Genomic DNA, 14,972 nt, shown 5'->3' with positions numbered 1-14,972 from the left:
CACTGCTAACAAGTTTTTAAACAAGGGAGTAAATCCTTATTTGATTGGACTATTTGAATTTTCTGTAATAAGCAAGTCAATCTAATACAGATGTAAAGGTCATACATACTGACCTTTAAACTGCTACATGCTCTGCTCACACACTGCCATTCTATAGCTGAATTACCATCTCCAGCTGATATATACAGGGGAAGGTAAGTCTGTCAAGCACAACCCTGTGAATGCAATACTCTGTTCTTCTAACATTTGACTATATGTACCACTCCAGGCCTCCAGTTCATGAGCATCTTTCCATTTGTAAACTGTAATGTCTTCTTTCAGCTATCTCTGTAACCATATTTAATTTTACAATGCATTTTTCTCTTGGCTTTTTGAGGTAAGAGTCTTGCTTTGTATGTCAGGCTGGCCTAGGACTCACTCACTATGTAGCACTCTTAACATAAAATGCGATCCCCACAGACTCCTATATAGCATTTCTGAATTAGTTAAGTGTCTTACGACTTGAAGTTTAGATAAGTAATAGAAGACACATTCTCCAGTACTGATTAAAAAAAAACCGAAAACCTTAAATATCTGTATGAAAGAAAATTACAAAGCATCGTTTGCTGTATGGATGGAAAAAGAATCACTTTCAAAGAGATGTCTGAGATAAGCAATTCATTGTAGAAATAGAAATATAATAAAAATTAATGTGTAACATTGAAAACACCTATTAAGGTAGAACAAATGTGTGTAGTTAAAGTCGACTACAAGAATCTTTCATATTGGAGCTTCTTTTAGGAGAGAGAGAGAGATAGATAATTTAATTATTTTCTGATATTATAATATTATGACACCTTTCCCCACTTTTACCCCCACTCTTTTTTAAATTCCCGGTTTCTTTTTGTTTGTTTTTATAAATAAATATTATTTGATGATGAGTAATGAGGCACGTTTGCAAAAGGATTAAGTAGTTTCCATTCCAACTTTGATTTAATGTGAGGCATTCAGGAGACAAACATTCACTAATCATGGAAGTATGCATTATTCAAGGTTCCACAGACTCTGAACATAAATATTCTAACAGATCTTGCTCATCCAAGAGAAATGTAAAAATGCTTAACATGATGTAGTATAAAGTACACACACACACACACACACACACACCAGTGAAGAATAAGGTTTTATTATATTAAAAGAACATGGCACTGAAATACTAAGATATATTGACATTTAAAAACAAAAGTTACTTCAGGAAATAGAACTGAAAGTATTATAATATTTTAAGTCTGTACCTCTATATGCTCAGTGTTATCCTTGGTGCACAACTACTGAGTCACACACTGACGTACACACACTGTTTTCATAGCAGGTAGAATTTTACTACTTTCCAAAGTAAAACCGCAGTAACAATCTCTTCTCCCGCTAATATACACAGTTTGACCACAAATCAAGTCAAATCAAATCAAAAGGAACAAGAAAGGCAGAATAAGTGAGTAAATATTAAAGGTGAGCATTCACCTTTCATCAAGCAAGGCTTTTACAGCGCCTGTCCTAATGCAGCTCCTGCCGCTGTATCAGTGAGTGTATCTAGGTTTAAATGTGTACAAACCTGGCCAATGCTCACACTCAAGGTCACACACCAGCACGGTGCTGCTGCACAGCAGGCAGGACATGGCAACCTATTATTCACAAGATACCGATAAGCTGCCCTGGGTGGAGCAGACCTGTGCTCTAGGACACTTTTCAGGCTGAGGCAAGAGAATTGCCAGGCTCAAGGCTGGCTTGTGAAAGTGAGTGATTTCAAGGCCAGCCTAAGCCTTAGAAAGATATCTGAACAAAAACCATAAAATGTATTTCCTAACAGCACAAACAACAATATGGTATCTAGAGAAAAGACACAGCGTGAAACGTGTAAGATCAGCTCAGCATTGTGCACGAGGCACATGGTAAAGCCAGAGGAAGGACGCAGTTTCACGGACAGTATGTCTGCTGGTTGAACTGGGAGAAGAAAGAGTTCTTTCCCCTCATCCCTCTCCCCATCCCCTTTCTCACTTCAGTTCCCTCCCTCTATCTGAATGGAGTGAGAGACATGAGAAAAGACTGACCAGGAGGGAGGCAGTGAGCAGTATGTAAAGTGAAGTAAAATAAATCCCTAATTAAATTAAAAGCAAGAAAAACAATAACGATGAAGAATGAGTTCAGGGAGAATCAGGCAGTTGTAAGTTGAAGGCCAGGGTAATGACCTGGAGGAACCTGCAGTCCATTGGTCTGCACAGCTAAACACAGTCGAAGTGGGCCAAACACTACTACAGGTCTGTGGCGGGGAGAGCTCTACAGGGCCAAAGAATGTACAAAGGCTGTATGTCTACATCTTCCCAAGCATACACACAGTGCTAGAATACATTTATGTTCCAACTAGACCATGGAGAGTCCTGAATATTTACCCCGGATATTTAGGAGACTCCAAAACCATACTTTAGTAGTGGGTCTAACTTGTCCCTAAAGAAAGTTCTTTTACCATCCTCTCCTGTAGTCTACTGTACCCACAGAGCTAGAAACAACAATTGTGACAACACTGGGAAACAAAAAAAGAACAAAGCACAAAAGATCCAAGGAACCACAAATACCTTGAGTGTTGGCCAGATAATTCTTTTCAAAGTGTCTAAGCAAGAATTGCTAACCACACAGGTGTGAAAATATGAGGAATAAAGCAGTAAGCCAACACTTCAAGCAGGAAATAACAGATAACAATCAAACACTAGGCAACTAACACTAAATCATTTCAAGAATAGCTAGGAAAGAGAGGAAAAAAGAGAAATAACACCTAGAAAAAAATTATTCAAAGTGAAAATTTTACGTGATATGATTACAAGCAAAGTATAAACATAGAGTGAAAGAGAGGGAGAGAGAGGGGAGGGAGGGAAGGAGGAAGGGAGGAAGGGAGGAAGAGCGATAGACAGGCTGTGTGTGTGTGTGTGTGTGTGTGTGTGTGTGTGTGTGTGTGTTAGTGAGTCTCAAAAATAGCATCAGAAAACACCCAAAAGAAAATTGGGAGAAACAATCTTAGAAAAGAAAAAGACAAAGAATCTAAAAAGCAGCTTCTGTTGGTCCAGGAACGTGTTATGTGTCTGACTTACATGTGACTAGATTCCAAATGAAGGGATACAGCCAGAAAGGTGTCCAATAGGAGAAGGGAAAAACAAACTGTCAAGTCCAGTGCATGTGTCAAAAAGAAAGCCTGAGGTTGAAAGCTTACTTCCTGTAATAGAGGCTGAAGTAATCTTAGCATCAAATGGACTAGGAAATGGCAGAGTTCTGGGAGAGAAAAAGAAATGCCACCATTGAAAAAGGAAGGGGACTGGTGAAGACGGTACTTATGTGGTTACAAATAGAAAAAATTAGCTTCTCACTTTATAAAAAAAATTAAAACAGAATGGTTAAAAAATGTAAAAATATAAAATAACAAAAATATAGGGCATATGACATATGTATGAATACAATACCAACTATAGACAAAAGGTAGGAAAAAACAATAAATACTTCATGTGTAATTTATATACTGTATGATGACAGATTGTATTGCCTTAATGCAAACTTTATAATGGTTACTAATAAATTAGAAATACTTACTAATTATAATATAAATATTATTGGAAGAATGGCAGAATTCTTAAACAAACAAACAAAAACAAATGCTCAACAGGACTGGAGAGCTGGCTTAGTGGTCACGAGCACTCCAGCTGTTCTAGAGGGTCTGGGTTCTGTTTTCAGCACCTACATGGAGAACGCAACACTGTAATTTCAGTTCTACGTGATTCGATGCCTTCTTCCGGTCTTTGTAGGCACTGCATGCATAAAAACACTTAATTTTATACACATACCCCTGCCCCCCACCACACCAAAGAATACCCCATTTATCTGTCAGAGGCAGAAAAAGAAACAAAAACTAGAAAAAGCAAATACAACACTCTTGCTATCAGTGTTGTATTTGAGTTTTCTGGTTTTTGCAAGAATATTTGAATTCAAGCACATTAGTAATTAGTAAAACAAATGATTTATTCCAATTAAAAGGTGAAGGCTATCACACTAAGTAAAGATATATAAGACTCAAGAAGATCTAAATTCTTCAAGAGTCCAGTGATCTGGAATAATAGTAACTTAAGGATAACTAGCATTACATGAGTACTTAAGAATCATGTAGGAAATCAGTCTGGAGGTTCCTCAGAAAATTGGACATTGAACTACCTGAGGACCCAGTTATACCTCTCCTGGGCATATACCCAAAAGATGCTCCAACATACAACAAAGACACATGCTCCACTATGTTCATAGTAGCCTTATTTATAATAGCCAGAAGTTTGAAAGTACCCAGATGCCCTTCAACAGAGGAATGGATACAGAAAATGTGGTACATCTACACATTGGAGTACTACTCAGCTATCAAAAACAATGACTTTATGAAATTCATAGGCAAATGGATGGAACCGGAAAATATCATCCTGAGTGAGGTAACCCAAGCACAGAAAAACACACATGGTATGTACTCACTGATTTAATAGTCATTTGGACTATTAGCCCAAATGCTCAAATTACCCAAGATGCACAGACCACATGAAACCCAAGGATGACTGACCAAAATGCAAATGCTTCACTCCTTCTTAAAAGGGGAACAAAAATACCCATAGGAGGGGATATGGAGGCAAAGTTTGGAGCAGAAACTGAAGGAACAGCCATTCAGAGCCTGCCCCACATGTGGCCCATACATATACAGCCACTAAAACCAGATAAGATGGATGAAGCTAAGAAGTGCAGGCTGACAGGAACTGGATATAGATCTCTCCTGAGAGACACAGCCTGAATATGGCAAATACAGAGGCAAATGAGAGCAGCAAACCACTGAACTGAGAACGGGACGCCTGTTGAAGGAGTCAGAGAAAGGACTGGAAGAGCTTGAAGGGGCTCGAGACCCCATAACAACAACAATGCCAACCAACCAGAGCTTCCAGGGACTAAGCCACTACCCCAAAGACTATACATGGACTGACCCTGGGCTCCAACCTCATAGGTAGCATTGAATAGCCTAGTAAGAGCCCAGTGGAAGGGGAAGCCCTTGGTCCAAGGCTGGACCCCCAGTGTACGGAATTGTTAGGGGGGTGGTAATGGGGGTGATGGGGAGGGGAACACCCATATAGAAAGGGAGGGGGAGGGGTTAGGGGGCTGATGGACTGGAAACCGGGAAAGGGAATTACATTTGAAATGTAAATAAGAAATACCCAATTTAATAAAAATGGGGAAAAAAAGAATCATGTACTTACAAATCATTTAAAAGTGGTAACATCACCACAAAATACTGTGAAGCTGATGTTACTTTTGGCTCAAGATTGTTTACTAATAAAGTGCACACCTCCTGACATCTGATTCTCAACGGTGCTAAAATCGTATGTCAGAGACAAGATGGACTCTTAAAAAAGTAGTGCTAAGAAACTGGACAGTCAGATGTAAAGGTATCTATCTCTATCTTTATAGCTTTGAAACTCAACTGAAAATGGATCCAAGTCCCTAATCAAAGTCTTGAAATCATAGGGGAAACCCTTCACATTAGAGGCATAGGCAAAGACTTTAAGAACAGAATTCAAAACAGCTTAGAGAGTAATATTAAGAATTGACCAATGTTAAATAAATAAGATTTTTCACAGCAAAGTAATTACCAAAGAAGAGATGATTTGCAGAACACAAGAAAATGTTGCTATCTATACATCTGGGAAATTAATATTCAGGATATACAGAACATTAAAGAATCTAAGAAATAAGTGATCAAATGTGTGTTGTTCAAAACAACTCAAGAGTCAATCCACAAATAAAACAAACTTCAACACTGTCAGTCATCGTGGAAACCTAAGTCAAAACTGCACTGAGGTTTCTTTACCTTATCAATCAGAATGGCTAAGGCAAAACAAACAAATGCTGGTAACTGTGGGGTCGCAGTCATGCACTGTGAAGGGAATATAATGAAATACAGCCATCAGAGAATTCAGGGTGAAGCTGCAACATCTCTGCTTCCTGAGGAGGCTTCCTGTCAGAACTGTGTGGCTCCTGGGCTTCTGGGTCTCAGGACACATTGGGGCACTGTACCATGTTAGAGCTGTGTGGTTCCTGGGTCCCCTGGTCACAGGACAACCTTCTGTTCAGACATAATTAAGCATTGTTTCCCTCAAAAGAACTGAAGCCTAAGGATGCCAGTTGGCACATGAAGTTAAAGATAGCAGGTGTGAATGTGCACACAATTTTATATTTTAGTCACTTCAAACAAATAATTATGAGTATGAAGTTGTGTGATTCTTTATTCTTTTGTAAGTATTAGAAAGTTTCTAAAAAACAAAACAAAACAAAACCCATGCATTATTCTGACCAATGTTTCTCAAAGGCAAAATAGTGCTGTCTACTGCTTCTAGAGGGAACAACGTTGTGAGTTATGTGCATATGAATACCAAAAGGCGATGTTGGGTGTTTACCTTCAATGTCTGCCACATGTCTTTTTTCTGTTTTGTTTTGAGCCAGGGTCTCTTGCTGATTAGATAGACTGGCTGACCAATCAGTTCCTGAGACCCGCCTGTCCCTGCATGTCGAGTGCTGGGGTTACAGAGGAGCGTGGTCTTGCCTGGCTTTGTGTGGGTGTCAGTAATCAAAGTTGGGTGGTCATGCTCACGGGGCAAGCACGTTACAACTGAGCCACTTTCCCAGTGAATGCAGTGTGGGGGAATGGCCGACACTTACAATGACTTTCTAAAATGTGCTGGGCAGTCCTGTCAGCAAAGAATTGCTCTTCCATGATGTTCAGCCCTCTTTCCAAAAGGAAAGGGCAATAAATTGAGTCTCAATAAACAAACTCAACCCCCCCACCGCAAACCTGATAAGCCCCAGGATGGAAGGACAAAAGTCATCACAGCAGCTACTGAAGCAGAATTTAGCAAGCATGTCTACTGAAGCCTACTACAGACAGACCGCTGCTGCTCAAAGGGGATGCAGGTTTCACCTCTGAGCAGGCAAATACAACTCTTATGAGAAGCAAGGAGGACCACCTGGCTTGAATCTCTGGCGTGGCAAAGAAGGAAATGAAAGCTGAGGGGTCGCTTGCACAGGCTCTGTTCCTGCAATCCCAGTTTTCTCTGAAGAGGTTTATTTATACAAAGGAGAGTACTCGAATGACCAACAAGCCTACAGTCATAGAACACAATATGGGTGCCCACATACTTGCACAGATAATAGTAATGTGATTATAACGCGTGGGGCAGAGACTGACCATTCTGTGTCTTTACTGTAAACCTTTCACTGTCACAGTACAGTATGTTGAGTTGGCCAATAATAACAATAGTTTTCAAAAAAGACTATGGTACCAATTTATCATTTAAGTTCTGAAACCACAAAGGTAACAAGATTCTTCCCATTGATTTAGGCTTATTTAACTTAAAAACCTATTTTTTTCTGTGTGATTAAAAACAAATTAATAGCAGGCAACCTTTAATGTTAATCTCCATATACTTTACCATCATTAGTAAAGAAAACAAACATTATTGGTGTTTAAGTTAAACGTTTCTGCGTTTATATGTTATATCTTATCTGACTGAAACAGTGGCATGTATCCACAGCTTCCTAAGGAACTCCTTATCCTTCTGTGATCGCAGAAACAAATGGAGTCTCAAGAAACTGTTCTCAAGGTCACTGGAGGTCTATGGTTTTACAATGCTACCCCCTAGAGGAATCCTTAAAAGCCAAACTGGAAAGTTCATATTTTTAGTTGCAGTGAACTTAAAAAGAGATCCTTCTGGATCTGGCCTATAGTATCAAATCTGGTTGTTCCAAAATTGTTATAATACAATTTTGTTAATGAGATCTCAATTTTTTTTTGGTTTTATTAAAGGGGGGAGTTTAGAGATAAAAGACCCTGCTATATTTTGATTAGCAGTTGAGGCTCCTCACTACCTATGCCTTTTAATTAGTTTTTGATTTTAGTTTTTAATGGCTTTACTTATTTTTATAATATGAAATATGTCAACTTAGAGAACGGGGGAAAAAGCAATCAAAAGCAAAAATTCCATTCTTATAGGAACATGCTACTGTTTATGAATATACATGAGATTCTTTGTCCTACTTTTTCATATGACTCGTCATCTTATAAAATGCACTTTGCCATTTTTCAACAACAATCATTTCTATCAGTGAAGTCACGTACTAGTTTCATAGTATTTATTTATATATTTGTGATATATTCACACACACACACACACACACACACACACACACACACACACACACACACTCTGAGCTGTGAAATTTTACACCTTTACTTATAGCAAAGCTTGTGCAGTACTTGGGCCCCACACATGCTAGCACGTGCTCTAACAGGGAGCTATTTCCCTAGCACTGTTTCTTTTCTGAGGCAGGTTCTCTGTAGCCCAGGTTGGCTGTGAACACCTGATCCTCTTAGCTCTGTCACCTGAGTGCCAGGATGACAGGTGTATGTTATGCTGCTCAGTGAACTTGAGGCTGTCAAGATCTTCCTGCATTTAGTGTACTCAGAGGACCAGATCCAGCATTGTCCAAAATATTTCAGTGTCTGTTGTTTGTTGGGGCTCATACCTTTTATGGCTTTATTAATGAAAACAAAGATATACATCATATATATTTCATAGAATTCTGCTGAGAACAATATTTGTGACTTTTCCCTAAACACAAATTTCCCCAAACTGGAACCACTTAACTACAGATATTTACATTTTCCCAAAATGCTTTCAAAAACTTGTGCCATCTCACTCAGCTATGTTGTGCAGACTTTAGTTCATGACCTGTACCAAGTTAAATTTTAATATTAAAAATGGTACTCATTTAATTAATACTTATTACTAATTATCTTAGATAGGGTTACAATTGCTATATTGAAACATCATGACCAAAGCAACTTGGAAAGAAAGGGTTTATTTTCTTCACAGTTCACACCAAAAGCATCAGAACAGAACTCAAGCAGGACAGGAACCTGGCAGCAGTGGTTGATGCAGAGGCCACAGAATGCTGCTTAATGGCTTGCTCCTCATGGTTTGCTTGCCCTGCTTTCTTAAAGAACTCAGCACCACCTGCCCAGGGATGGCACCACCCACAACCGGCTGAGCCTTCTGTCATCAATCACTACCCAAGAAAATGTCCTACAGGCTTGCCTACAGTCAAATCTTATGTAGGCATTTTCTTGATTGAAATCCTCTCCTCTTAGATGACTCTAGCTTGTGTGAAGTTGATATAAAAACCAAGCGGGACACTGAATAAGCTGAATGTTAATAATTAGCACTCTGTCCTTCATTAGTTTGCAATTTTGTCTACTTATTCATATGGATCTTACATCTGTAAAAATCAGGGCTGGGGAGATGGCTTAATGGGAAAGTTCTTGTGCAAGCACCTACTGTCATTCAGCCTGCTTGTAAGTGGGAATTGAAATGATAAAGGAATTGCTATTTCAGTCTTTTTTCTTGGTGACCATGTAAGCTTTATTCGTAATGTTACTAGGAAATGACCTGAATGAACTTCATCAGTTAAATTGCTAAGCTGTAGTAAACACATAAAGGACTATGTGTCTACTACATATGTGCACGGAGAATAAGGCAGATATGGTAAAGGGCACCATGATGGATATAAGGAACATATAAACCATTTTGTGAAACCTAGACAGCATTTTACATGACTTGAAATGATATGGTGAATGTGTCTGCAATCAGCATCTCTGATAAGCGCTGTGAGGCAGCTCTAGGCAGGCTACCTGGTAGCGCAGGTACCTTAGACAAGAGCCTAGCTCAGTACAGTACAGGCCTTGATATTTTAATGACATAACTCCAAGGCGGTGTTGATATGCTAGTGATGTCCAGTCCCAAGCTCTGAGCCTTGAGAGCACAAAACTACATCCAATGAAATGATACAGAAATTGGAACTTTGGAAATGGTCTCTAGCATCACACTGCTCCCCAAACATGAATTCTCTAGTTTCTATGCTGATATTCATTGGCAGGAGGACCTGAGACTTTGTGCACAGAGGGCCTTGGCCTTGGTGACCCACTTGTCAGCCCTAGCAATTGAGATTGGCCTATGCTTTCAAGGACCTCAAGGACTTAAGTGCCATCCTTACAGCCTGCCACAACTAAAGGACTTCATGGGGAATGTGGGTGCAGGCTGTAAGCTTCTGAGAGTCCTAAGGAGAAGAATCCCCATTGGAACTCTGCAGCAGCATTTCTGCCCAAACAACTGCTCATCACCTGGGAAGATGTCTGTTTACCTTTAATATTATCATGATTTTATAAGGAATCTTTGTATGAATAAACCAAGTATATTTCAAGGACAGGTCCTGTTTGGACATCCTATTGCCAAACGCCTTGCTGCTGATAGGTCATGCTTTCTGAAATGAATTCTTAGGCTGTTGTGTCTTGACTGTGATAAGAATAGGAACCAATATTTATGAAACTGCTTAGAATTAAGTGTATATGCACATAAATAAATATGTGTAAGACTTGGAAATCTGAGAAAAACATGGGTGGACTGTACCAATTTCAATTTTCTGGCTAAGATGTCATATGGTATTTTTGGGAACAACAGGCTTTCCTCTATATTATTTCTTACACCTGCACATGGATGAAAAGTAACCTCAAAAGAAAAAATGCCTAATTAAAATTCGAACCTGCTGGCCATGGTATCTCACACCTGCAATCTCAGCATCCAGGAGGGAGAGGTAAGTGGATCTTGTTCAATTGGAGGGAAACCAGAGTCACAAAGACTTTGTTTGAAAAACACAGAACAAGACAAGACAAACTTATGGGATTCATTCTTAGAATAGACATGTTTTTCAAATATCATGAATTCATTATTTTGCCATGACAATGTTAAATAGTCCAAGCAAGTAAACAATAAATACCCTAGGATTTATTGTAGCTAAAGAAGGAGAAAAATAAACTACTATTTTAGCATTAACTTCTGATTTAAAAGAACAAAAGGACAAGCAACCTAGAAATGTAAGACTACTAAGTAACAACAAAACAAAACGAGAGAATTCCTCTTAAGTCCAGGAATCACTCTTTTGTTTTTAATTACTCAAGAATAAATACAACAAACATAACGTATTTTAAATTTCATATTCTTAGAAACTCCTAATAATAGGAATCCAAGTCAATACATAGTTTCATTTCATAAGTATTTTATACACAAAGACCGAAGATATTTTTTGTGTGTATATCTGTATCCTTCTGCAGGCATATATGGAGGCAGGGACCAAAGATGGGAGTTTTTCTCTGTTGCTTTCCACCTCATTTTCTGAGACAAGGTCTGTCATTGAACCGGGAGTTTATCCCAATTGGCTGGGTCATATGGCAGAAAGCTCCTGGTATCCATCTGTCCAGTTTCCCAGACTTTCATGTTCTATCATGCTATCATTTATACAAGTTGTCAGAGGTCTGAACTCAGTTCTCATGTGTGCATAGTAAGCACTTCACATACTGAGCAATCTTTCCGGCACCCATCAACCTAGCATGGGAGGAAAATGTATATATTTCAATAGTCTGAAGCATGAGACAATTCTTCAGTGTGATTTTTTTTTTTACCTGTGCCATAATGTTGACATTAATAACCTTTTGAATTTTAGAGCAGATAGGGTGTGTGGGAAGGAATGTAACTTAAAAGGTTTAAAGATGAACTCGGTACTAAGAAAATATCGAAAATGGGCAGACAGATTTGAAAAACAAAAACAAAACAAAAAATACTCAGAAATAAAAAATAAAAGTTGATATCAATTTAGTAGCTATATTAAACAACAGATATGTAGAAGTTAAGAAAAGGCTTTGAGGAATTACAAAGCATATCACAAATGAAATGTATAAGAGAGTTAAGAGAAGACAGTTCAGGGGAAAAGGATATACACATGTAATAGAAACTTCACAATAGCAGTCATAAACAGCATCAACAACATATGTTTCCATGGTTGATAAGAGATACATTTACAGTCTTAAGAAACAAAATTCCAAGTGAAGACACAAAAGAAATCAGAGCCTAGCAAACTAGAAACTGACACGATTTATATCAAGCATTTTGGAAAGGATTTCTTGAAGAAAAACCAGACTGTGAACTGGGAGAAAACAGCTGCAATACATGCAACAAAGGGTTAGTATATATTATTAGCAAATGACATTTCAATAGAATCTTGGGCAAAGGCAACAAAAGGCAGTTCTAAAGGAAAGCACAGCTTAATTAACACATGAATAGATGCTGAACCTCATAAGACTCTGGGAATTGCAAATATGACTTCAAAGATACAGCATCCACAGCCACCAAATTAGCAAAAATTAAAACATCAGTAACATCAAATGTGAGTACATTCATACCTTCCTATCATTCCTTAAAACTCTGCATGGATATTATGCAGGTCTCATAACAAAAACTGCGTTATAGCCAAATCAACTTAGTCATTAAAATGCCCATTCGTGACTCTATGGAGAAGGGATTCCACTGAAACAGAAACACCCATAAAAACCAGATGACAACAGGGGAAAAGGTCCTTACCAGGAAAGGGTGAGGACAAGAGTGGACTCAAATTTCAAGTTCACCTAGGAGGGGGAGCTGTAAGGCTCAATTTTAGGGGACTGTCAAGAGAAGCACTTCTCTCTTTTTGTGTTTTGTTTTAAACAAAGAAAACGGGGGACCAAGCTTAGAACAAAGGGCAGGAATGAACATAATGACATAGGAAGAAAAAGACCCTGGGGTAGTCACAAAGATGCACAGTAATAGGTACATGAATAAGGATTAGCTTAGAGGGAAACAAAGGGCCCTGGCTCAAAGAAAAGTCAGTCTTTTGTTCTGTACCAATTTCTCTCTGACTCTATACTCCCCATCCTAACTCCTCTTTTAAAGCTGCCTCTGGACTTTCACTTTTACTCCTTCTTAAGGTATATTCTTGGCAAATTGTGCACAAAGGTCTGGCTTCAACTGTCAACTGAGCAATGTGTTTCTGAACACAGGAGAATGAGGTCCTCTCTATGCTACTGTGGTACTCCTGTTCCTCTTCCTGACTGACTTTATATGACTCGTGAGTACAGTCCAAGCACCCTCCTCCTCTCAGTAGTCCTACTGAGGGAAGGCTTGGCAATAGGTAAAAGGGCTCAATAACTACCTGCTGCATGGCTTTGTTTGAGGATCTTAGAGCAAGCATGGTGGAAACAACACTCTCATGCTCTTTATGAAAATGGGTTATAGGCACCTTGTGGCTTGCAGAAGAGGTGACAATTCAGATCTTAAATCGCGTGGAGTATGGCAATTATTGGTGGAGGGAGGATATCCTTGCATACGTGAGAAATGAGGTACATGCTGAGAAGGGAAGGGTTGACTTTGTCCAGATTTCTACTAACAATGTCTTTACAATGCCCATAAGAGAGGACACATCATATTGAGTTTCTCTATTCTGTAAGTTGTTTAGAAACTCAGAGGTAGCACTGCCATTTCTTGCAACAAAGATATGAATATAATATTCAAAATATAATTTACATAAAATCACTAGTCCTACCCTCTTAATCAACTCTAAACGTCTGAATGGAGTTCAGCCTGTTCCCTCTTCAGCGGCACAGCAGTATTATAATACATTTCAAATTAAATATTTTTATTAAACTTCTTAACTTTCAGGATAGCTAAAGGATGACTGAAAATTCTTATTGGTGATAACGAGGTGTACAGAAAACAAATAAAAAAAAAGTCAAATTCAAACTTTCAGTAGTAGACACTGTCCACTGAACTGTTTATGAGTTTTGGAACAAACCTGAAAGCTGTCGAGAGATTAATGTCCGGTTTTTGTTATGTTTTCTATTAGTCTCCCTTCCTACTCATCTCTGGGAAACCTACGAGCGTTTCACCCCATCTCAAAGGCTCGACTGTCGAGGTTATCATTCCCAGAAGCAGATAGCTTGGTGTATACACAGAAAACCCGGGGTGGTGTGGGGGGCGTGTGCAGAGTACCCAGGAGTGGCTGTAGTCAGTCCCAAGGCATTTAGAGGAAAGGTGGGGGACCGGGGACGGGGGTGGTTCTTGGGGTTTCCCAGGGCGGGCCAGAGGTCAAGGCTCAGGTCTAAAGCCAGAGGGCGGAACGGGCCTCAAAAACGGAGGGAGACGCGGGGCTCGGGGGGTAACCGTGCGGGAGGGCGGCGACTCGGAGAGACTCACAGTAGTAGGCCACCACAGGATCACGCTTGTCATGCTCCTGCGCCGTTCTCAAATGGTGCTGTATGCTCTTAAACTGCGCGGGCAGCGGCGGCAGCGGGGCCAGCGCAGCCATCTCCACTCCCGGAAGCGCCACTTCCTACTAGCCGGTCACAGACACTTCCGCTTCCGCCTTCTAGCGCGGCAATACCCACCCACACTTCCGTTGCCGAGATGCTTGTCTGCGACGGATGCCCGAAAGAGACAAACTTTGCTGCCTGGCTCAAGGCAGTTTAAATGTGAAGAATGTGAGTCTTCTATGTTGCACACGGCTCCAGCGCTCTCTGCTGGTAAGAGGAAGATAGCGTTTTTTAATTTTAACTTTTATTTTTGTTTGTTTTCATGGAATAAAAGGCAAAAAAAAAAAAAAAAAAAAAAAAAAAAAAAAAAAAAAAAAAGGGGGAAAGGGAAAAATAAGGACGTAAAGGACATTGACTGGGAGAAAGGAAAACTCCCCCTCTCCTCTCTTTTTTCTCGTGTGTGTGTGTGTGTGTGTGTGTGTGTGTGTGTGTGTGTGTGTGTGTGTGTGTGTGTGTGTTTTTGTTGGAAACATTCTAGGCAATCAGTATATACCACTAAGTTACCTTCTCAGCTTTTAACTTTTCCTTCCTCCCTCTCTCCCTCCCTCCCTCCCTTTTTTTTTCTATGAGACTGAGCCCCACAAAGTTGTCAAAACAGGTTTTGGACTTGAAATCCTTTCCCCAAGGCTTCCCAGTTAGTAGAGAT

General features: G+C 39.5%; 1 protein-coding gene across 2 annotated transcripts in view; it reads right to left on the bottom strand.

The window, feature by feature from the left end:
• Vta1 (vesicle trafficking 1) overlaps window positions 1-14,365 on the bottom strand; it is a 49,086-nt gene extending 34,721 nt beyond the window's left edge. Inside the window, exon 1 of one of the 2 annotated variants that reach the window (XM_032894965.1) lies at window positions 14,211-14,365. In XM_032894965.1, the coding sequence (XP_032750856.1) occupies window positions 14,211-14,322 (112 nt within the window). In that variant the 5' untranslated portion in view covers window positions 14,323-14,365. The remainder of the gene's footprint in view (window positions 1-14,210) is intronic. The other variant, XM_032894966.1, reaches the window with a different exon arrangement.
• Between the last annotated feature and the right edge of the window lie 607 nt (window positions 14,366-14,972).

Source organism: Rattus rattus, chromosome 2 (assembly GCF_011064425.1).
Source record: "Rattus rattus isolate New Zealand chromosome 2, Rrattus_CSIRO_v1, whole genome shotgun sequence".
NCBI classification, from domain to species: Eukaryota; Metazoa; Chordata; class Mammalia; order Rodentia; family Muridae; genus Rattus; species Rattus rattus.
The sequence above is the reverse complement of the archived record's forward strand: the minus strand, read 5'-3'. Positions and strand labels throughout refer to the sequence as shown.